At 36.4% G+C, this 23,932-nt stretch overlaps 2 protein-coding genes across 2 annotated transcripts; one reads left to right on the top strand and one right to left on the bottom strand.

Annotated features, from left to right (window-relative positions):
• Positions 1-8: 8 nt before the first annotated feature.
• LOC148079759 (keratin, type II cytoskeletal 6B-like) lies at positions 9-5,654 on the top strand. The gene is made up of 10 exons (XM_087792369.1): positions 9-78; positions 978-1,090; positions 2,357-2,565; positions 2,628-2,688; positions 3,664-3,759; positions 3,822-3,986; positions 4,061-4,186; positions 4,251-4,471; positions 4,546-4,571; positions 5,360-5,654. The coding sequence occupies exons 1-10, from the start codon at positions 9-11 to the stop codon at positions 5,365-5,367; spliced, it is 1,095 nt and encodes a 364-aa protein (XP_087648495.1). The 3' UTR covers positions 5,368-5,654.
• A 1,788-nt stretch (positions 5,655-7,442) lies between these two features.
• LOC148079758 (uncharacterized) lies at positions 7,443-13,722 on the bottom strand. The gene is made up of 8 exons (XM_087791438.1): positions 13,668-13,722; positions 11,678-11,971; positions 11,289-11,362; positions 9,259-9,445; positions 9,055-9,111; positions 8,460-8,537; positions 8,169-8,377; positions 7,443-7,645 (listed from the first exon to the last, which is right to left on the bottom strand). Exons 1-8 carry the CDS (start codon positions 13,720-13,722, stop codon positions 7,574-7,576), a joined length of 1,026 nt encoding a protein of 341 aa, XP_087647564.1. The 3' UTR covers positions 7,443-7,573.
• Between the last annotated feature and the right edge of the window lie 10,210 nt (positions 13,723-23,932).

The following is a 23,932-nucleotide window of genomic DNA, read 5'->3' as shown; positions in this document are numbered from 1 at the left end:
TTTGAACAATGGCCTTGCACTTCCTGTTCTACTGGCTGGATCCTACTTTCTCTGTCGTGTATGACAGGTGTGTTACAGGCGAGACGTGAACAAAAACACGAGAACATTCTAAGAAAAAAGAAGATTCTAGAGTCCAGAGTATTTGAGAAATGAGAAAAGAGACAGTGATTTAAGATAAAACTCTTGGTCTTTTAAGCGCACGAGTGGATCTATGGAGATAGGAAGTCTAAACAGTGGGTTTTATTTGTGAATGTTACATATGTGAATGAAGTTAATATCAAGGTATTCCAATATAACACGATCAACCGTGTCAAAGAAGTACGAAGGCGTTTTAACCTCCGACGGCTCTTACGAAAGGTTGGTTTCTGCTCTACTTGATGGTCCAAAGCCAAATGGAATATTTTAAAGCCATTTTGCCAAAGTTAGTTAATGCCGTCACCGTTGCTGTCTTTACCGTCCTCGGGACAAGAAGCTGTTGCAGGGTCACTGGTGGACTTGCTGACTGGGTTGGAAGCTCTGCAGCTGAAGGAACCCTCCTTCGCCTCGTCTTTGGTGAGCGTCAGACTGGGACTCCTTTGGGTTTTCATCGGCTGTTCATTCTTGTACCACATGATCGTCTTCTGCAACACCAGAGGGTGAGAAGAGAAGCAGTGACTCGTCCGAGCATCATGGTGTGTTTCACAGGACGTGACCCTTCAGCAAAGTCTGAAGAAAAGTCTCTTTGAAATAAACAAATCATTGTGTGTGTGTGTGTGTGTATCTATGGGTTTATGTGTGTTTTGTCTATGTGCGTGGATGTGATTTTTAAAATGATTTTGTGTGGCTTGTTGTCTATGTCTGTGGGTATATTGGTGTGTGTGTTGCAATAAGAGCGTTTTTTCATGTGCGTGTGTGTTACTATAAGTCTGTCTGTGTTTTAATGTGCGTGTGTGGATATTTTTGTTAACATGCGAGTCCTAATTATTTTTTCATCGCAGACTTCGATGGTGTCCTTTACCACATCTCCAACCCCAATGGGGACAAGACCAAAGTGATGGTCAGCATCTCCTTAAAGTTCTACAAAGAGCTACAAGAGCATGGAGCTGACGAGGTACATTTCACTGTATAAATAGTCAAATATCATTATTCAATGTCTGATATTGATGTTAGCCAGAATTATATGTTATATATATTATTATCTAATTTATATTAATTAATATTATAACTTTACAGTTAAGAAACGTCAGCATTTACTTCTTTTTTTTATAGAAAGCACTGTGAAAATAATATTTAAAATAAATAAATCAAAGCAGTGATCATCTACAAATCTGACGTATTGGCGAATCGGATGTGAGAAAAGTACACAATCGATATTTATTATTATTATTATTATTATTTCAAAACTATAATTTGACATCATTTTTCTTATACATTTTTCCACTTGATTATTAAAATGCAAGCTATTTTCTTTTATGAAGATTAAACCTCTTAATGTATATACTTTTAAAATAACCATTATCTTGCATCTCCTGTGATCGATCGTTTTGTTCAATGTTGAATTAATTAATTTGTATTTATTTGTTAAATTCTTACGTATATTTCCTCCCTATATACTGTAACATTTAGTCCTTGAGGTTCAGAAAAATCAACGTTTTCTTTTTACCCCTTTCCTTTTTTTTAAAGCACCGAGGAATGAATTAGTTATTCTTTAAGGAACAATAAACGAATAAAAACACTGACATCTACAAACTTGTGTTTTGGTGAATCCGATTTGAGAAAAGTACATAAATATGCTCGAGAAGAAATTGTTATCTTTGTTGCATTAACAAAACCAACCGCCAGATGTCACTACATGCATAACTTTTAGTTTTATGTAAGTACAGGTTAAATTAATGGGTATTTATTTATCTATTATCAGTACTTCATTTTTCACATCATTTTTATTGTATATTTTCTTATATGATAGCTTGTTGCCTTTTAATAAGAAATATAATTGGAAAATCAATTAAACCAACAAAATCTAAAGATTAGGGGCGCATGTGTTGATATTATAAAAATAATACTTATTTAAAATGTATTAAATGTGGTATACATTCATTTAAAATTGGACATCAGGCTCTTCTACCTCCCTTTAGCCATCTTAAAACTGTGTTGTTCTCGGTGTTGTCTTGATCTTTGAAGTATGTACTGTTTTGAGTATTGTTTTGATTGTTAAAGCGCTTTGTGACCCTGGTCTCGAAAAGCGCTATATAAATAAATATTACTTACTTACTTACTTACTATAGGAGCTACAATTCTGGAATCTCTCTTACTTAGTATGTAATAAACATGGTTTATATTTTATTGTAATGTTTATTAAAAGTGTTTGCCTCCTTAGATGAAGCACTTGGAGGATGAGAACAAGAAGCTGGACACCAAGCTGAAGATCCTGAAGGGCCGCGAGGACTACGACGATAAGATCGAAGACCTCGTCAAGCATCACGAGGAAGATCTGAAGAGGCAGATCGACAAGTTGGTCCAAGACCGAGAGAAGCTGCAGGGGGAACTTCTTCAGAGCCAGGATGAGGTGGAGAACACCAGGAGCAGGTGAGGAGCTGAAGCTGATGTGTTGTCTGATGTTGTCTGATGTTGTCTGATGTCGTCTACAGATACGAGGACGAGCTGCTGAGGAGAGCTGAGCTGGAGAATGACTTCATACACACCAAGAAGGTACTTTTCATTAAGCACTGTCCTGTTATCCCAGGAGGGGGAAAATGATGAGGCTTTTAACAGTTTAAATCAATTGCTTGTATGACAATCAGTGCCCCCTAGTGGTCTCTGTGGGGAACAACAATGCTTTAAGAAGATTCACCAACCAAACATTATCATAGTCACTTCTATGAAACTCAAACTGTTTAAGTTCGATGTATATGATCAATAAAGTTAACAAAACATAAATTGGAAGCATAAGATCACGTTAATTGATTTGTTATTTATGTTCATTCTTTACTGAAATAACATGAATAAATACAGAAATACACAACCATCAAATTAGGTCAGAGCATAGCAGCTACATTTTTACAACGGTTAAGTTTAGGTGAGTTACAGCGTATACTGAAAAAAAAAGAAGAAGAAAAGCAATACAACGATATACGTTGGCATATTTATTTTGACGATACTTTATCGATATTAAAAAGCACTATATCCATTTTGTTTTCCATTATCCTTATTTAATTTTTGGCTTTCAATTCACATTTTATTTTGTAGTATATATTAATCAATGAAGTGTGTATAAAGTAGAATAGGTCGATTTAAAATAAAAAAGTATTAATTAACATCACACCGTGTGTTGCTTTGTTGTGATGCAAGTAAACTTCCAGCCGATAGATGGCAGCAGTCCTCACGTCACCTGCAGCTAAAGGAATGATACAATTCTGAAAGATCCCGACCTGACTGAGGACATGAGGATACAATTAAGGCTGATGTTTGGACATATTTTGGATTTAAACTAATTAATTCAAGGTCTGTAAATTCTGCAACGCTAGAGTCAAGTACTCAGGAAATAGAACAAATATATCTTGGTTTCTACAGTATCACAATATATCATATCGGGGCCTGTGTATCCTGAGACTTATCACATGGTTCTTGCCAATACACACCTTATTACCAGCCTGACAGGATGTGTCCTAAATATGGTTATAACAGGAAGCAGATGATGGACACCTCGAGGCTGTGGACCTGGCCTTGGAAGCGGAGGATCTGGTCGGGAAGCTAGACTTCCTCAGGGTTGGCTACGATGAGGTAAATTTGTCCTGATTTGCATGTTTTTAAAAAAGTATATTATTCAAGTTTTAATTGTTTAGGAGCTGAAAGAGGTGGACAGTCTCATCCAGAACGAGACGGTGGTTTTACCCAACAGCAGTCCCAGGTCCCTGGACCTGGACGAGATCGTGGAAAGTGTCAAGGCTCAGTATGCCAACATGGCCGCTCGGACCAAGGACGAGGTGGAGCACTGGAACCAGAGGAAGGTCAGGAGGTGGTCAGGAGGTGGTCAGGATACGTCCGGGTCGGTTGTTTACATTGCGGATTTGTTTCCTGTCAGATGGATGTCATGATGTTAAAAGCAGGGAAGCAGGAACAAGACGTCCGTGATAATCGCAGGGACATCTCTGACATAACACGTCTCATCCAGAGGCTCAATAGTGATCTGGACCTCTTGGCAAGGAAGGTCAGATCCATACTCCTTCACCGCTGGAGGTCTTCTCGCTGACATCTCCGTGTTGTCGTGGCAGGAGGAGGCCTTGAAGAAGGACACAGTGGACACCATCTCGGAGAGCGATCGAAGCCTGGAGAAGGCTCGCGAAGACATCCTTCGGCTGGAGGAGGCCTTGAAGGCGGCCAAGCAAAACCTGGCAGGAAAGATCCGCGAGCACCAGGAGCTGATGAATCTCAAGCTGGCTCTGGATATAGAGATAGCCACGTACCGTCAGTTGCTGGAGGGCGAGGAGCAGAGGTGGGTCGGCGCATTAGGTCCGAGATTTTTAAACCAGGAAATCATGTTTTTGTTTATTCTCCACTTCTCTGCAGGATGAAGGAGCTCATGAGCAACACAGGTGAGAACATAAACTCCAGATTGTGTTGTGACACCGTTTAGAGATTTTTTTCAGTTGAAGGAATCGCAGGCGCATTAGTTATACTTATACTTAATTTTAATTAAAAAAAAAATGATTTCAATAAAAATAATGGATTCAATAAAAATACAGGAATAGAACCAAAAAGCATCAATCGAAAAAGTTGCTTACACCAAAATATCCCCCAAAAAGTTGCTTTAATAAGATAATATTTTCAATAGAAAATAAGTTGCTACAAAAAAGAATAATATTAAAACCGTTTTCTTTTATTGAATCATTTTCTGTGTGTTTGGGCCATTATGGGCCATTTGTTTCTTAATAATTAAATCTTTAATAGGTGTTTCAATCCAAAACGTTTTAAAGTCGTTTTGTTATTGACTTAAGAGGAAAAGGTTTTGAAGTATTTTTATTTTTTGAAGCAATTTCTCCTCTGATTGGATAGTAAAGAAACAAAACTACCTTCATAGTTTAAACACTCAAGTTCCATGATGGAATCTTCATCGCAGAGCAAAAACTGACACATCAGTTCCCAGATGTTGTGTTTCGGAGCCTGTTGCTGTTTTATTTTTTGCTATATGCCAATACACAGACCGTTTTTTTCTTCCAGTTGTTCTGGATTGATTCACTGTCATCATGGTTTCTGGCCGAATTGTAACCATTTCCGGGGGAAACACAAGCTTTTTGTCAACACAAACACTTAAATAAACACACAATCCAAGTTCGATTGTTGCTAACGTGACAGACTAAAGTGAATCATTTCTTTTGCTCAGATTTTTGAACAGATACCAGTGAAGATTCTGCCAAGGATCAAAATCTGTCGTGTCGAAGATAAACTGTGAACCTCAAGAAACATCTGCAACATCTGCCCACTCAGCTGTTATCCTCGAGGCTCCCAAATATTCCTAAAAATGTGCTGGAAGTTGTGTGACATAAACTGCAACATGTATTTAGTCTCTCTGAGCAAAGAGAGCACAGTGGTGTCGGAAACCTATTTTGTATCCAATTAACGAATTTGTGGATTTGGTGTTTAATTAGAAATTAACCTTAAATAATAAAAAATAATAAAACAAATGGTTGCTTTCTTTATTTCAGGTGAAACATACATATAAAAAAAGCCGTTCATTGTGATAGTGACTCTTATTATTATCATCGTACTGAAGCATCATCTTTTTTAGGGGTCAGTAGGTGGCGCCCTGTGTGAGTTTAATCGAAAAGCTGTTACAGCAATAGATTGTAATGCATAGAGTGACATCTAGTGGACTCTTGAAATAAAGAAACTGTTTAATGCAGCTTCCCGAGCTCATAAGAGTGACACCACTTCACTCTCAAATCAATAATTATTTTTCTTTTTTTTGGTTAAGGGTATGTCCCTTAAAGTTTAACCCTTGACCCAGAGACAACACAAGGGATACCACAAATTTGTTTTCGGGCCTCTGGGTCACCTTGACCCTGAGATAATGCAAAGGTTAAAGACAACTATATTAGATATAAGTAATACTTTAAATTGACAGTGACAGGTAATATATTCTGTTATATATTATATAATTATATAATATATTATGTTCTTGTTCTTATTTTATTTTGATTTATTTTTTTGAGAAAATTGCTGTATTTGCTGTGGCTATTGGAAAAAAAACGATTTATACAATCAATAAAGTTCTACTTTACCTTACGTTACCTTTATATATGTCATTACCTTTTGTCATCCAGTTATTATACCTTCATAATCCAGAGAGCTTCCAGAAATAAAGAATACACAGCAAAAGTGGTTTCAAAAAGCATTCAGCTTGAATCTCTGGCAACACAAAAGGTATTTTCTTGTCATTATACTGTAAGTAGCAAACAATAAGATTGTTCAGGGAATCAAAACTGTGTAACAAAACACTTTCGGACGGCAGTAACTTTTTGAGCGTCCGTGGATAAGAATAAGTGTCATCGTCATTTTCTCCTCAGTTTTCTGCAGTGTTGAACTAGAGACATGTCTTTGTCAAATAAAACACCCAGGTTTCTCAGGCTCTGTTTAGCAGTACTGACCCAACCCTGGATCCTTATCATCAGACGCAAAAATAAAATTCTATTTATACTTAATTTTATGTAAAAAAAAATTGATTTCAATAAAAATAATGTCTCCAATAAAAAAAACTTGAATAGAACCAAAAAGCATCAATCAAAAAAAGTTGCTTACACCAAAAAATGGCTTCAATCCAAAAAAAGTTGCTTTAATAAAACAATATTTTCAATAAAAAATAAGTTGCTACAAAGGAATAATATTAAAACTGTTTTATCAAATCATTTTCTGTGTGTTTGCGCCATAATGGGCCATTTGTTTCTTAATGATTAAATCCTTAATAGTTGTTTCAATCCAAAAAGTTTTAAAGTCGTTTTGTTTTTGACTTAAGAGGACTTTTTTTTTTTTTGGAAGCAATTTCTCTTCTGATTGGATAGTAAAGAAACCTTCATAATCTTAATACAGAGAGCTTCCAGAAATAAAGAATACACAGCAAAAGTGGTTTCAAAAAACATTCAGCTTGAATCTCTGGCAACACAAAAGGTATTTTCTTGTCATTATAATGTAAGTAGCAAACAATAAGATTGTTCAGGGAATCAAAACTGTGTAACGAAACACTTTCGGACGACAGTGACTTTTTGAGCGTCCGTGGATAAGAATAAGTGTCATCGTCATCAGAGAACACCCCCACTAGGCCAGATTAGTATTAATAACATTCTGTTACGTATTGGGCCTTTAAAACCTTTTTAAAATTTGCTTTAATTTTAAAATCTTCACGTCCTCGTCTGGTCTTCGGGGATGTGTGTGAGGGAAGTGGCTGCAAATGTTGAATTAGAAGTCGAAACTGAAAGTAAACAAATTGATTTAATAACAAGAATTTAACAAATCGTGACTAGGCTACACCTCTATATATTACTTCGACAGAAGGAGAGTCAAGAGAGAACTTGTGTCAAAAACAAACTCTGTCACATGTGGTCTACGACCGGACGGCTTGTTTCCTGGGCTGAGGAAGTGGAGGGGGCTGCTCTTCATCCGGCTGTGCGGGCTTCTGACAAAGATAGTTGAGATTTGGTTAGACACAGAAAAAATGGAGCATTAAATCACTATTGAATTGAGAGTTTACACTTTATCATTGAAGAGAAAGTTTAGATTATTAGTTCCTAATGTGTCTTCGTGACTAAAATTCACTATGATCGTCGACACTTGATTTTCTGGAACTCCTGTTGTATTATCAGTTTTATCTTGACCTTTAAAGTATATATTTTATTGAATATTGTTTTGATTGTTTAATCGCTTTGTGACCCTGGTTTGGAAAAGCCTTTTACAAATAAAAATTACTTACTTACTTACAAACAAACAACTGTGTCATGTTTTCCTCTAAACTTCAACAGACATGATGGCCAACAAAAACTTTCCCTGGAACGTCTTATAGTGATCTTATCTAATGTAAATATTTCAAAGAAAAGACAGTTTTGTACAAACAGACACATACTGATGAGTACAATAGAGGTTCAACATCTATTTAAGACACACTTAAATCAAGTTGCCATTTAAGTTAAGTGCAAGAATACCTTTGCGTGATTCCGTGGTTTGGCCTGAGGAGCACTCTTTCTACTCTGGGACTTGTTCTGCTTCCCGGATGTGTGTGGTCGAGGTCCAGTGTTTCCAGCAGCTTGCTGTTGATTCTTATAGACCCGCGGGTGATGTTGACGTGAGGGAGCGTTGGTCCCTTGTTTCTGCTGCTCCGTGTTGGCCCACGTCAACCGGAACTCCTCTTCGTCTGTGAACAACAGCCACAGTACGTGATGGGTTTTATATTTTATTTTAATGGAGGCCAAGGATGTTCAGGACGTGAATTTGACCTTTGACTTGCATCTTCTTCTTGCGTCTGGCACAGACACAGCAGATGATGATGATAACGATCAACAGCAGAACGAACCCTGACAGGAAGAAGAACGATTCAGCTTTTTTTTTTAAACACTGGATTTATTATCAGACACTGACTCATTTGTATAAACATTTTAACATTATTTACTCACTTGTATTATGTGTTTTAAAGCTGCCAATACATGTTTACAACATACATTCTTACATACTATTACCTGCATATTTTGAGGCCATGTCATTACACACATAAATAATAAAATATACATGTTATTTTCATTTTACAATGGATGCTTCTGGCATGCTAATGCTAATCCATAACATGAGTACACACTTTTCTCTGATGTCACTGTTCTGGGAAATTACCATAGTTTACTGTTGAGTTAATGTGTGATTAATTGCGACTAAAATATCCAGAATTTTCTTTTAATATAATTGACGTTTCCGTCAAAGCAGTTTTGGAGAATGATAAAAGAAATGCAACAACGTTTTTTATTCGATTGTTATGAACAGATTATTCATAAATTTAACAGTAATTATATCCTATTGATAATCAATAAGCGTTGATCTTACCTCCTCCAGCGCTCAGAATGTAAATCATGTTCCAGAAATCCATGCCAAGTAACAAACCTGTGCAAACAAATAATGATTGTTATAGTATTATTGTTATAATAATAATACGTTCCATTATAATTATTATTATCGTTGTTATTATCGTTGAAAAAGTATTGTCTGAACTTCTTAAAACACGTCAGGTTTGAAAACAACATCATGTACCGTCACCGTTGCTGTCTTTACCGTCCTCGGGACAAGAAGCTGTTGCAGGGTCACTGGTGGACTCGCTGACTGGGTTGGAAGCGCTGCAGCTGAAGGAACCCTCCTTCGCCTCGTCTTTGGTGAGCGTCAGACTGGGACTCCTTTGGGTTTTCATCGGCTGTTCATTCTTGTACCACATGATCGTCTTCTGCAACACCAGAGGGTGAGAAGAGAAGCAGTGACTCGTCCGAGCATCATGGTGTGTTTCACAGGACGTGACCCTTCAGCAAAGTCTGAAGAAAAGTCTCTTTGAAATAAACAAATCATTGTGTGTGTGTGTGTGTATCTATGGGTTTATGTGTGTTTTGTCTATGTGCGTGGATGTGATTTTTAAAATTATTTTGTGTGGCTTGTTGTCTATGTCTGTGGGTATATTGGTGTGTGTGTTGCAGTAAGAGCGTTTTTGCATGTGCGTGTGTGTTACTATAAGTCTGTCTGTGTTTTAATGTGCGTGTGTGTCAGTCTATGAGGTTGTGTGTTTATGTGTGTCTATGCACGTGTTTGTGTTTTTGTGTGTCTTTGTGTGTTTTTCAGTTTGTTTGTGCGTGTTTTATGTTTCTACAAGTGTGTGTCTTTGTGTCTATGAGTGTGAGACCTCCATGGCTTCCATAAATACATATGCAGTAGTGGAGGTTGTTCACCTTGACCCAGAGACAACACAAGGGATACCACAAACACATGTCTTTCCGGGCCTCCGGGTCAACTTGACCCTGAGATAACACAACCTCATTCTTGTTTTTGGAAAATTGCAAATATTCTTGAAATTGAATTATATGTACATATGAAGACTTTTAGACACTATTACAAACTAAAAAGCCAGATTCGAAAGTAGAAAAGGGAAGGTTTGGCTGGTTTTGAGAACCTGATCAAGCCAAAGAAGCTTCTTAAGAATCGTATACATAGAGTCGCAGGTGGAACACTGAGGTCACTAACAACGCTGTTAGTAGAGTGCTTGAATTCAACATTTTATTTTTAAGCACTTTTAATTTGTAGGGTTTTTTTTTTAATAATTTTCCTCATTTTACATTAATGTTTTTTTGTTTTTTTTTAGAAATTAATTCTAAAATTCGACATTTAAAAAAAAAAGAATACTCGTAGAATTTGTTATTCTTATTCCAATCCAAAAAAAAACCATATTCTAAAACTCAATATATTTTTTATTCATAGTCTTTCAAAACAAATATTTAAATGTTTTTATAAAAGTGCCACCAAATGCTATTGTTTTGAAATCCGCCATGACGAATTGACGCGCCAGTGCATCCACGTCGTCACATGATCGTCTGCGCATCCTGTGATTGGCTTAAAGTTTGAACAAGAAGATCGGTACTTTTTTGTAATAGTCTACAGGAACTATTATACCCACATCTTTTGTACTGAATTTAAAAAGGGTATAAATAATTATTTTTTAATTAATGTGTGTAAAATAATATTCATCCATTTTGAAAACATTTGTTTTATTTTAATTCAATTATTTAAAAAACTAAAACAAATTCCAACTTTCAATATACAAATGATTAAGTTAATCTATTGACTAGTAAACATTTAATTATTCAATAAATTTTAACTTTTCAATACACCGTACAAATGATGAAATTAAATTTTAATGAAAAAAATATTGAAATATTGAAACAATATTAAAACAATGGCACAAATTCCACCGTTCACTCTTCTAATGGCACTGATATACTTCCATACCAGACTGATCATTTTGTCACCCACACACAAAAAACACGTATGCACACACACAAATACTCACATGCACACATACACAAATAATCGCACCTAAACTTTTCTTTTATCTGAACAAAAATGTAAGTAAGTAAGTAAGTAAGTCATTTTTATTTGTATAGCACTTTTCCAGACCAGGGTCACAAAGCATGTAAACAATCAAAACAATATTCAATAAAGTATATATTTTAAAGATCAAGATAAAACGTGCACATTTGTGTGTGTGTGTGCGTGCATGCGTATCATCTCGTGCGTTCTCTTACCTCTGTGGTATTACAGGTGAATTTGACCGACTTGTCTTGACACTCAACCATCACATTGGGTTTGGACACTCGTGCTGATCAACAAAACATCAACATCAATACTTTAACGTTCGATATCTGCTTCTTTAGACTTTCTTTTATTGTCATTGCACATAAAAAACACAGCATAGAGTGAATGTATATAAAAGAAAAGTATAAATATAAATATGAATAAGTTAAAAATAGTGCAATATAGCATAAACAGAATAAATACATAATGTTTTAAATATTGCATAGAATGAATGTATATAAAAAGTATACATATAAATATTAATAAATTAAAAAAAAGTGCATTATATAATAATAATATAATTATGTGTGTCTTGTGTGACACTGGGGCAGTTACTTACCAATAACACACACGTAGTAGCTTTTACCAACATTGATCTTTTTCCCGATGTTGTCGTAGACCTCTGTTGAGTAGAGGCCTGAATTTTTCACCTCAGCCTTCTTCAGTTTCAGCGATCCATCTGCATCCACGTCTCCAACCTCACCAACAGTGGGTGGTTCCTTTCCTTTCCGTGTAAAGATGGTGATTTGATTATGCTTCCATTTCAGCATTTGAGTGGGTTGTAATTTGTGATGCAGAGGCACGACGTACGAGTCCCCGATTAGAGCATGTTTGTCGCAACTGGGTTGGAAATCTTCAAGAAGAAGAAATAAAAGAAATGAGTCTCATAGAAATAGGATGAAACATGATGAGAAAAAAAGAAAATAGAGTTTTAACTGGATTTACAGTTTGTATAGTTTTTAACACTATTTACATCCATCATTATGTTTTCTCAGGGGCCACATTATATACTGTTAAATATTTCAAAACCTTTCATTAAAATCAACATTTCTCTTATTATGAGCTCAATATTTACTCAAATTCCTTTGAGGTAAAAGACATATTTACCAAAAATACAAAAAAAGAAAGCAACGAAGTAAAAAAAAATTAGGTCAGTAGGTGGCGCCATCAGTCTTAAAATGATGGGACGTTTCATTAGAACAGTTCAAAATAAAGGAAAATAGCGCAGAGACCCCCATATAGTTGGACTCTGAAAATAATGATCAATTTCAAATACATTTTTACAATTATAATATTAAAAAGTATTTATTACCAGATATTGTTTTTGTTGAGACATCTTTTGTGTTGAACAAAAAATAAAAAATGATCATACACCCTAAACAGCCTCATATGTTCACACACACATGCACAGACACACACAGGCACGCAAACGCAATCATGTTTTTTCTTGTTTTTTGTCAGTTTTCCGTGCAACTGCAGCTGCTCTCTTGTAAAAGCAACACTTGTGCGGTTGAATTCGAACAGGAACTTTCCTTCCCACGTATGAATTTCGAAATCTCTTCCGCTCAAAGAAAACACATTTCTATCATTTAAAAAAGTGCTTTCTTACCGATCATGAAGGCAACGCATGAATTAAAATAATAAATCAATAAAAGCAACTTCTGTTGAATTTTTCCAGACTATTCTCACATAGTTATTGAAGTTTTGAGGTGTTTTTCAACTCGCGTTGAATTAGAAATAATTCCATCCAACATTCTTTATTCTCGATGTTTCGTGTTTTTGCTTCATTTATCAGTTTTAAATTGAGGAACCTATTCCTTAGACATCATATTTAATTTCAGTCAATAAGCAACAATATTAGTGTGTGTAGGATCAACCTGTTGATGTTAATAATTATGCATATGTTATCCATTATGTTTAACATTTATATTTAGAATGAAGGTTTATTCCTTTTTTCCTTTTTTCAAAATGAAAAATACTAACAACGATCAAGGTGGTTAACCACTTAACCATCTAAGCTCCGTGGTCTTCAATTATATTTCCAGCAAACATTTAATTTCAATGGAAACGAAACTCAATGCTACAGCCCGTGATTTACAATAAAGCTCCATCCTTAGCGTCACCGTCAACAGTTTAATCTATTTCCTTTAGGCTCTGATTTTCGGGGAATTCAAATGACATTTATGTGCCACGATGATATCGAAGTTGACCTTCTTTCACATACAGCACATTATTCAAGTTTAATCTCTTTATCTGCGGAAACTTTCTTTCCGTGTTTACAAAACTGATATTAATAGAACTCAGCAGATATTTCAATCTTGTTTCAAAAACTCAAAAAAGTAATTTTAAGTTAAAGGCAGAATAAATTCAAATATCTTAAATCATTTTCTTCAGGTGAATCTTCCTCATTATGAAGTCGAATACCTCTTCCATAAACTTGTATAAATGTCATTTAACAACACATTTAACACATGCTTTCACACACACCATTTAAGAATAAATTCTCTCTATCACAGCTCGAATAATCATTTCTTAAAATTGTTGAATACCTGCGGCCGTTGTGAAGCAGACAAGGAGGAGAGCTGCATAACTCAGAGCTGCCATTTTGAACAATGGCCTTGCACTTCCTGTTTTACTGGCTGGATCCTACTTTCTCTGTCGTGTATGACAGGTGTGTTACAGGCGAGACGTGAACAAAAACACGAGAACATTCTAAGAAAAAAGAAGATTCTAGAGTCCAGAGTATTTGAGAAATGAGAAAAGAGACAGTGATTTAAGATAAAACTCTTGGTCTTTTAAGCGCACGAGTGGATCTATGGAGATAGGAAGTCTAAACAGTGGGTTTTATTTGTGAATGTTACATATGTGAATGAAGTTAATATCAAGGTATTCCAATATAACACGATCAACCGTGTCAAAGAAGTACGAAGGCGTTTTAACCTCCGACGGCTCTTACGAAAGGTTGGTTTCTGCTCTACTTGATGGTCCAAAGCCAAATGGAATATTTTAAAGCCATTTTGCCAAAGTTAGTTAATGCTAAAGTGTTTTTTTAAAAACTTTGTTGATGGTCTCAAATGATCAAGATCAACTGGATGAGGGGTCAAAAGAGGTCAATTCTCTTCAAGAATGGCCTGAGCCTTTTTCTGTGTTTTTTATCCAAATATAATTTATATTGTATTGTTTGTGTGGTTTCACTGTGAATTTTGGAATTTTTTGGTTGTTCTTTCAATTACGATATATCTATATCTATATAGATATAGATAGATAGATAGATAGATAGATAGATAGATAGATAGATAGATAGATAGATAGATAGATAGATAGATAGATAGATAGATAGATAGATAGATAGATAGATAGATAGATAGATGGATGGATGGATGGATGGATGGATGGATGGATGGATGGATGGATGGATGGATGGATGGATGGATGGATGGATGGATGGATGGATGGATGGATGGATGGATGGATGGATGGATGGATGGATGGATGGATGGATGGATGGATGGATGGATGGATGGATGGATGGATGGATGGATGGATGGATGGATGGATGGATGGATGGATGGATGGATGGATGGATGGATGGATGGATGGATGGATGGATGGATGGATGGATGGATGGATGGATGGATGGATGGATGGATGGATGGATGGATGGATGGATGGATGGATGGATGGATGGATGGATGGATGGATGGATGGATGGATGGATGGATGGATGGATGGATGGATGGATGGATGGATGGATGGATGGATGGATGGATGGATGGATGGATGGATGGATGGATGGATGGATGGATGGATGGATGGATGGATGGATTATAAATCTGTTCCATCTAAATTAAAACACAAAAACAAAGCTATATAAAAGATAACATTTAATCGGATGGTCTTTGTACAAATGCTCGGCCCGCATTCATAAAATCTTTAAAATCATTCAATTCAGTAGGAATAAATCCATCAGGCACTCGACAGACACCCCCCAAGCAGCTCCATATTCTACTTCATTGACGGAATCCTGTTATGAAAAACGATGACCCAAATGTTTGTCTGTTTCCATCAGAGACGAGCAAAAGCCAACATACTCTGTACTCAAGTTTGTATACTTGTTTTAAAAATGGTGAGTACAATCTTTTTAATTTAGTATTACGATTGCTATATCGTGTATTTTGTTACATCTGTCATTTTTATCAATATGTCTCTTCTGTTGATGATTAAATTGGACACTGTTAGATATGGACTCATTATCACATCATTTATTCAATTGAGGTCTTTTTCACAGAGAACGTTTTCCAGTCATTTTTTATAAACTGTTACAAACTATTTACAGTGAAAAGCTACTTCAGCAGAGTTGTCAGCATCAACAACCTTTTTCGTCAAGTCGACTTCCTGTGTGATCAAGATGACTTCCTGTGTGTCCCAGATCATCTCAGATGGACCACCTGGTACTCTTGAACATCAAGAATGTCCCACACATACGATGAAGTACTGACTTGGTTAGTTTGTCCACTATGTATACAGTATATATTATAAACAAAATAGAGATATGTTATAAGGGGTTAATAAAATAAGAAAAGCAATAAATATATTTGGGTGACGTCATAATATGGTAAATTAAACGGTAAAAATAAATATCCAAAGTCTCTCTTTGACCTTTCACTGAATTCCATGCTGTGTTTCCAGTGGTTTTCAATGTGTTTCCAGTGGCTTAGAAGAAGACAAACGGTTTAAATATACCATGACACATGAAAGGGGCGACAAATGTTTCTAGGGCACCCTTGAACTACAAATATTCAACGGAACAAAATATCATCAACGCTTCAACTCAGTTTACTGAACATGAAGTGATCCCCACACAGCTGGAGGGAGAGAAAACAAACATAGAGATGTGTTTTCATTGATAAGTATTAGTTGTTTTTTTTAATGTTTTCTCACTATTTTACTTGTCATATAGAGTGATATGTGTAGATGCTCTTCTAAGTGTGGCGTGAGATACTTAAGTAAGTGGAGCTATTAAGACCAGTGTTTTTACATTTTATATTTAATTCTGATTGGTTATGTTATAAATTATGAATAATTCAAACCTTTTTTTGCAATATTTTAAACTGGGCAGAAATAATTGACCCTCAGATATCTAGATATCTGGACAGAGCACATCCAATGATCCAAGTTTTCCTTTCTCTGTACCGATGGATGGGTGGGTGGATGGGTGGGTGGATGGATGGATAGATAGACGGATAGATGGATAGATGGATAGATGGATAGATGGATGGATGGATAGATGGATAGATGGATAGATGGATGGATGGATGGATGGATGGATGGATGGATGGATAGATGGATAGATGGATAGGTGGATGGATGGATAGATGGATAGATGGAAAGATGGATAGATGGATAGATGGATAGATGGATAGATGGATAGATGGATAGATGGATAGATAGATAGATGGATGGATGGATGGATGGATGATGGATGGATGGATGGATGGATGGATAGATGGATGGGTGGGTGGATGGATGGATAGATAGACGGATAGATGGATAGATGGATAGATGGATAGATGGATGGATGGATAGATGGATAGATGGATAGGTGGATGGATGGATAGATGGATAGATGGAAAGATGGATAGATGGATAGATGGATAGATGGATAGATGGATAGATGGATAGATGGATAGATAGATAGATGGATGGATGGATGGATGGATGATGGATGGATGGATGGATGGATGGATAGATGGATGGGTGGGTGGATGGATGGATAGATAGACGGATAGATGGATAGATGGATAGATGGATAGATGGATAAATGGATAGATGATTGGATGGATGGATGGATGGATGGATGGATGGATGGATGGATGGATGGATGGATGGATGGATGGATGGATGGATGGATGGATGGATGGATGGATGGATGGATGGATGGATGGATGGATGGATGGATGGATGGATGGATGGATGGATGGATGGATGATGGATGGATGGATGGGTGTTTGGATGGATGGATGGATGGCTGGGTGGGTGGATGGATGGATAGATAGACGGATAGATGGATAGATGGATAGATGGATGGATAGATGGATAGATGGATAGATGGATGGATGGATGGATGGATGGATGGATGGATGGATGGATGGATGGATGGATGGATGGATGGATGGATGGATGGATGGATGGATGGATGGATGGATGGATGGATGGATGGATGGATGGATGGATGGATGTTTGCAACATCCGCTCTCCTCTAAAGAAGCGTGAAATGACTTTCAGAGTCCACTAGAGGTCACTCTCTGCTCTTGTTGTTGTTGTTGTCTTATTGTTTTAAATCTTAAAGTGAAGGCGCCACCTATTGACCTTTAAAAAAATTAACACTGGTCACGAAGTTGGTTTAATGTGACTTTAGCAGTTCACGAAAATTGGAATTTATGAGTTAAATGTTTTTTCGGGGGGTAATAGTGACACCTGGTGGCAGGTTGAAAAACACAGGATGTGACAATGTCAGTCTTTTCTAGTTCTATATTCTTTTCAATACTGACATGTCATTGAAGTGACGACTGTTCCTGCTATAACTAATACTTTTTAGAAGTTTGATCATCAACATTTATACATTAAAAGTGGAGGGGAAAAAAAAGATGTCACGTCAAGACTCAGAGAGGGGAAACAGGTCCTCCAGCTCTGGGGAAGAAGAGATGAATGTTTTCCTGTGAGCGACACAGAGGACAGTACGATGGCCTTTAAAAATAGAGATGATATTTTTCCACTGCTCTTCGCCAGCAGCAGAAACTAGAACCAGATACTGTAGGTCCCTGAGAAGCACTGCTGTTGTCGACATCTAGCTTTGTCGTGACCAGAATTACATTTGGACTTGGAGTCTGCTCAGAAAGTCGGTCTGACCCCTGAGACGACGAGTGGATGTGGAGGGGGCGGAGCTTAGCAACGGCCCGCTGACGTCACGGTCAACCACGGTGGGAAAAAAATGAACCAAAAACTGAAAACATATTGTTTTAAGTAAATATATCATTATTATTTTTGAAGATACATTTACCCAACAATGGTCTTTAAAAAAAAAAAAAAGAATAAGTAATTGTTTAGTTTTTTAAATTCTAGTTAACGGGTGAAAAACATTTTATTTTAAATATCTTTTTTTAAAACAAATATAATGTCTTCACACAAGAAACCATGTTTTTCTCACCCTATTGACTTATGTTTCTACTTTTCACATTTGATTCTGATGACATTTTTGCCTTTTAATATCTTGATATAAGACATTTTTTGACCAAAATAAAGTCTAGTCTATTTTTACCTGAAACAATCCTTAAATACTTCCGTATATTGAAGTTTTTACAGTGCAGAAAGGCCTTGTTGAAGAATATTTCTTAGCAAAAGCAAAAAATCCAGATCCAGGTTCTACTTTGATATTTGTTGTTGCTGATTATTCTCCGTCGATGTTTTGTTCTGCACAGTTTGCCTCTAAAGCGTTCTGATCTTCACTTGAAGGTCTCTTGAGTCTGTGAAGTCTTTTTATAGAAACAACACAGTATCTGTGGAAAGAATGTTCACTGTACTGTAATGACCCTCAATGATAAGCACATCAGCGAGGTATTTATTCCCGTGTACTCCAGTGTCCCTCTAAACACCTCCGGCCAGGGAAGACTTGTGTTCATTAAACATGTATTCATTTACTCTGAGCGCCAGTAGACAACTCAAATCCCTGAACATCACATCTAATGGAGGAGGTGTTGAGCCTCCATCATGATAGGACGGCCATAGAGCCCCTCGTAGAGTGGAACGTTAGACGTAGAGAAACCTGGTGAAAAGATGTACAGATGTAGGTATACTTGCAGTAAAATGTAAGTAACTTTGCAGCACAACTTATTATTTTTTAAAACTAGTTTATATAGCCTGTGTAGATCAGGTGCATGGATTTGCATTAGTAGGAATTCTAAAGAAGAAAATGGATGCTAAATAGAAATAACAAACATATAAAAGACATAAGATGAAGAAGAAAATACATACATTTCAATAGTTGATTGATTACATAAAATGATTTAAATTTTTTATATAAAATATATAAAAATAGGCTTTTTTTTTTAATTATTGGAATTAGAAGTTCAAACTATATTTGAAAAATATATAAATATGTATCAATTTTTTTTAAAATAATTAAAATGTATATAAATTAAATCACTAAAACGCAAATACTATATATTTCAAATATAAAAAAAGAGAGTGGGAGGAGAGAAGAGGATGTGGATTATGAGCGTTACAATTGCTGAAGGGAGTGAAAATTATGGAAGTATAATCTGAATGAAAGTATTGAAACTAGACATATTTGAATTTTTATGGGGTCTTCTCCACTTCCCACTGATCTCCCTCCTAAAACTTCACTGAATGGTCAGAAGTTTACATGAGCATTTTCAAGACCCTTTGTCGAGCAGTTTGCTAAACTATATGATCATCTTCATCTTCATCTTCATCTTCATCTTCATCTTCATCATCATCTTCATCTTCATCTTCATCATCATCATCTTCATCTTCATCTTCATCTTCACCTTCATCTTCATCATCATCATCATCATCTTCATCTTCATCTTCATCTTCATCTTCATCATCATTATTTTCATCATAATCATCATCATTATTATAATCCTCCTCCTCCTCCTCCTCCTCCTCCTCCTCATCATCATCATCATCATCATTTTCATCATAATCATCATCATCTTCATCATTATCATCATCATCATTATTATAATCATCATCCTCCTCCTCCTCCTCCTCATCATCATCATCATCATCATCATCATCATCATCAAGTCACAATAGGCATCAAGTCACAATAGGCATTCACCTTGAGGAAAATAACATTACTGAAGCTCATAATTCCTGTTCGTTGTCCATTTCCTCAAAACCTTCCATCTTGACATGTACCACAGATGTCAGGGAACTTTGTGCTTTCAATTTAGTCCCTGGTCCTCGTCTCCATCACTTCCTCCACGAAGAGACCCGTTCCATTCTAATGACCGAACCCGCCTTTACCTGCATATAGTGATAATGAGTGATGTGTTGATAAAGCTTCATAGAACAGTGTCTTTGCTTCCAAAGTTCTGAGAGCTCACTCTCTGCTCTATAATCTATTGCCTTAATGAATATATGACACTGTATCATGAAGCTTCGTCATCCCATCACCATCTGCTTCTGTAGTCACAGCCTTGTAATTGTATTGTTTAGAATCCAACCATTCCTGAAATGCTCGCTTGATTCCAGACATAGTTGTCGACGTGAAATCAAAGCGTCATTCAAAGACACATCTACAGTAGAGGGCTCAGGGCTGCTCATTTTGAGCCGCGTGATTTACTCTTCTATTTCAGGAAACAATAAAGAGGATTTCAAAACATCCAGCTGGGCGTTATTTTTGGAGCAACCGTCCAGTGGCGCCTCAGGTCTGACCACTTGTTACTGGGCATCTGTGGAGAATGTCAGGCCGGAGCTCCTGATTAGTATGGAGACCCAATAGAGCGGGATAAGCAATAACCCTCACCAGGGGCCACATTATCACCCATGAAGACAGAAGGAATAATGCTTACGTTTATTTATTCAGACAAAACCTTGAGAAGAAAAAACAACTGCAATATAATAAAGGTTTATCTTCTCCTTCTTCTCTTATAATAATGATATGAAATTAATTAATCTTTTAAATAACGTAAAATGCTTACTAACCATTATGTTGTTATTATTATGTATGTATTACATATTATTTCTTTACACAATGCAATGACTATTATTGAATATTTGTTTTATAACTATTCTTCTCAATTTGTGTATCTATGGAGAAAACAGACCTTAAACAAAAGGCACTTCTTAACTTAACCTTCATAAGCTGCAGAGAATCTACAAGATTCAATATAATTGTAACCCTCAAAAGTAAGTTTAAAACGTGTATTAACAAGTGCAATGAATGTGTTTTCCAGTGATCAAGGTTTTTGAATCTCTTTTGTATCGACTGAGAGATCAGTTCGGTGTCATGAGGTTTCTGTCGGGATCTGTCGTGGTGAAGAAAGAGCTGAGCCAGAAGATGAAGCAGATCTATGTTCCTACTCTCCTCTTAACCTTGGGTAGTGACCGAATGAATGAGATTGTGGATACAGGAAAGCAATATTTTATTTTTGGCTTTAATGGTACAGTTTATGATTCTCTCTTAGAAATAAGGTGAAAAGCTGAGTCATACAGTAGAGCAGGGATCCATAAACTTTTTCCTGAGAGGGCCAGATAACCTTTACCTTCTCTGACCAGGTCAGTTTGTAACGGAAAATGTGTGATTGGAGATTGGAGGCCTACTTAAATGTATTGTTTACCAGAAGTCCACGCTTAACCAAATAACCAGACAAAAGACCATGGAACATTAATTTTCTCTTCAGGTAAAAGATCAGCTTCATTGTCAGGGAAGACTTTGAGTTTTCGGTCTTAAAATCTTTAATTTATTTCAAACCAAACCTTTTGAAAGAGTAAAAAAACTGAAATTTTATGTGGCTACATAATAATTTACCCCCTTAAAAGAAGTGCTACTATATTTTTGTCACAGAGTTAATGTAATATCCGGCCCTAGTTCTAGTTGGGGGACCACCACAGTAGAGACTCAAAGTAGAACAGAACATGGAGAGAAGCCATCGGATGTGGACTGGGTTACAGAAGCCCAGTGAGATGGTGCAAATCCATCATAAAAGATGGATAAAACATCAGCAATACTGATTAGATTAGACGCCTGGGAAGGTGTTAGCGACATGTTCATCTAGAAAAAAGATGGCTGGTTGCATCTCAGGGGCCACACTATATATACTGACTCTTGTGAGAAACCGTCAAGCCAAAAGAGTGGCAAAGAGCCAAAATACATGAAAGCAGTAACAAAAGCAGTAAAAAAGATAAACATTAAGAATAGCTGCAATAAATCTAACAATGCCAATAATAAAAGATAAAATAACATTTTATTCTAACTATAATCTAAATATTCACTGAGGAGCAAAACATATTCACCAATGGAAAAAAAAATCCTAAACAAATAAATTAAGCAAGTTGTATTTAGAGTTAATACAATAATAAATACAAAATTATATAGTTAGATGTCAGATACCGGACCTTGCCCAGTCGGGGATTAAAAATATATATAAAACTTAATAACAACAAACAAAACTTTGCCAATATAAGCGTTCCTAAAAAGTAACTAACTCTAACTCTAATCTCAAAATTCACTTGAATTATTTTGAGGGTCAAGAAATATTCACCAAAAGGCCAAAATGAAAAACAAGGAAATAATGCCTAAACAAATAATTCATGATATTCCTCTGGGCCTCTTTTCTCTGGCTGCTGCCCCTGTGACACAACCTCAGAAGATAGATGTCATTGGTGGATTTCTATGGAGTGGTAGCTGATGTGTATAATATTTCAGATATGTGAAGATAACAGACAAAGATCCTTTATTGAGCTCAAATGATTTGACCACCATGTGAGCTTACCTCACCTGTCAGCCCTCAATGGAAACCAGACGGCAGCTGCATTAGACAAAACATCACTCAAATCTAATCTTCACATCCTGTCCACGTTAGTCTTGATTCAAAATGTTCACCATTGATGTTTAAATCTCACCGTTGTCTGAATAATTCATTGAGATTTGTGCGTGGACTCGGGAAGTGTCTGTCAGTGGAGATATGACTGACGCATGATTTCGTCATCGACTCACTCGTGACACAATGACACAGCTTTGGTATTAATCTGAGATTTGTTCAACAGTCTGTCAGCATCAACTAACACACACACACACACACACACACAGAGTATGACAGGCTGATATAATTCATTCATGAAAGTATTTTAAATATTGTTTTTTTTATTCTGCGTGGATCCTTTTATGGTCCAGTGTTAGCTGCGTAGAGCATATTCTTATCTCAATGTTGCTGTAAGATGAATGGGTTTGAAGAACTTCCCATTAGTACGATTCTTCATTTTCTCTCTTATTTTCAAAAGCCAGTTTGTCTCAGATTGGTTCAAGTGCATGGTGGATGGAAATCCCCATCTCAAATGTTTTTTTCTTTTAGTTAGACAATGTTCACATTCAAATATGTTCCTGTTACAGTCTTTTTCTTGCTCAGTACAGCATTTCTACTGCTTCACAGAACATATCTTTGCTTTTATTGTCGTCTGTTTTTGACCTTAAATATCTGTGCAAGAATCCACATTAAGGCTGTGATATCAGTGATGAATCTTAATTAACTGTGTTCTATTGTTTAGAGCTCAGTCTCAGCTTTTTTTAGTTAAATAATGACACGTCAGCACATCATGTATGTGGCATCACTTTCTTGTCAGGACCCTTGTTTCCCTACTACATCAATATTTTTACATTTTAAAACCATATCAACCCCCCAAATAAATGATCGGGGAGGAGAAAAGAGAGTAAGTTCAGATGCAATATGGGCCTACAATTGCTTAAAGGTGCTAAAATTGCTGAAAAGTTAATTCGAATTTCATTAAAATGTGAGATGTTTGAAATTCCACATGGGTCTTTTCGTCCCCTTGTGCCATTATGACCTGATCAAGTCCTCCCGCCTAAAACCTTCTCTGACAGGTCAGTCGTCCACATGATCATTTTGGAAACTAGTTTGGCTTTCTATCAGGCATAAAGATCAGGTGGACACTTTTAACTTTAATAACATTGCATTGAGTGGTTGTTTCCTGCCCTCTCTCTCTCCCTCCCGTCATCTCTTTCCACCCCACAAGTGCACCAGTCTGCCGGGCCACACGACAGCTGTGT

Source organism: Callionymus lyra, chromosome 5 (genome assembly GCF_982586985.1).
Source record: "Callionymus lyra chromosome 5, fCalLyr1.hap1.1, whole genome shotgun sequence".
NCBI classification, from domain to species: domain Eukaryota; kingdom Metazoa; phylum Chordata; class Actinopteri; order Syngnathiformes; family Callionymidae; genus Callionymus; species Callionymus lyra.
The sequence above is the reverse complement of the archived record's forward strand: the minus strand, read 5'-3'. Positions and strand labels throughout refer to the sequence as shown.

Coding starts and splice junctions, on each gene's coding strand:
- LOC148079759 (XM_087792369.1), top strand. CDS start 9: ATGGCCTTGCACTTCCTGTTCTACTGGCTGGATCCTACTTTCTCTGTC. Junction 1,091..2,356: donor AAGAGCATGGAGCTGACGAG/GTACATTTCACT, acceptor TTGCCTCCTTAG/ATGAAGCACTTGGAGGATGA. Junction 2,566..2,627: donor GTGGAGAACACCAGGAGCAG/GTGAGGAGCTGA, acceptor TGTCGTCTACAG/ATACGAGGACGAGCTGCTGA.
- LOC148079758 (XM_087791438.1), bottom strand. CDS start 13,722: ATGGCAGCTCTGAGTTATGCAGCTCTCCTCCTTGTCTGCTTCACAACG. Junction 11,972..13,667: donor CTGCTTCACAACGGCCGCAG/GTATTCAACAAT, acceptor TTCTTCTTGAAG/ATTTCCAACCCAGTTGCGAC. Junction 8,538..9,054: donor CATTCTGAGCGCTGGAGGAG/GTAAGATCAACG, acceptor TCTTCCTGTCAG/GGTTCGTTCTGCTGTTGATC.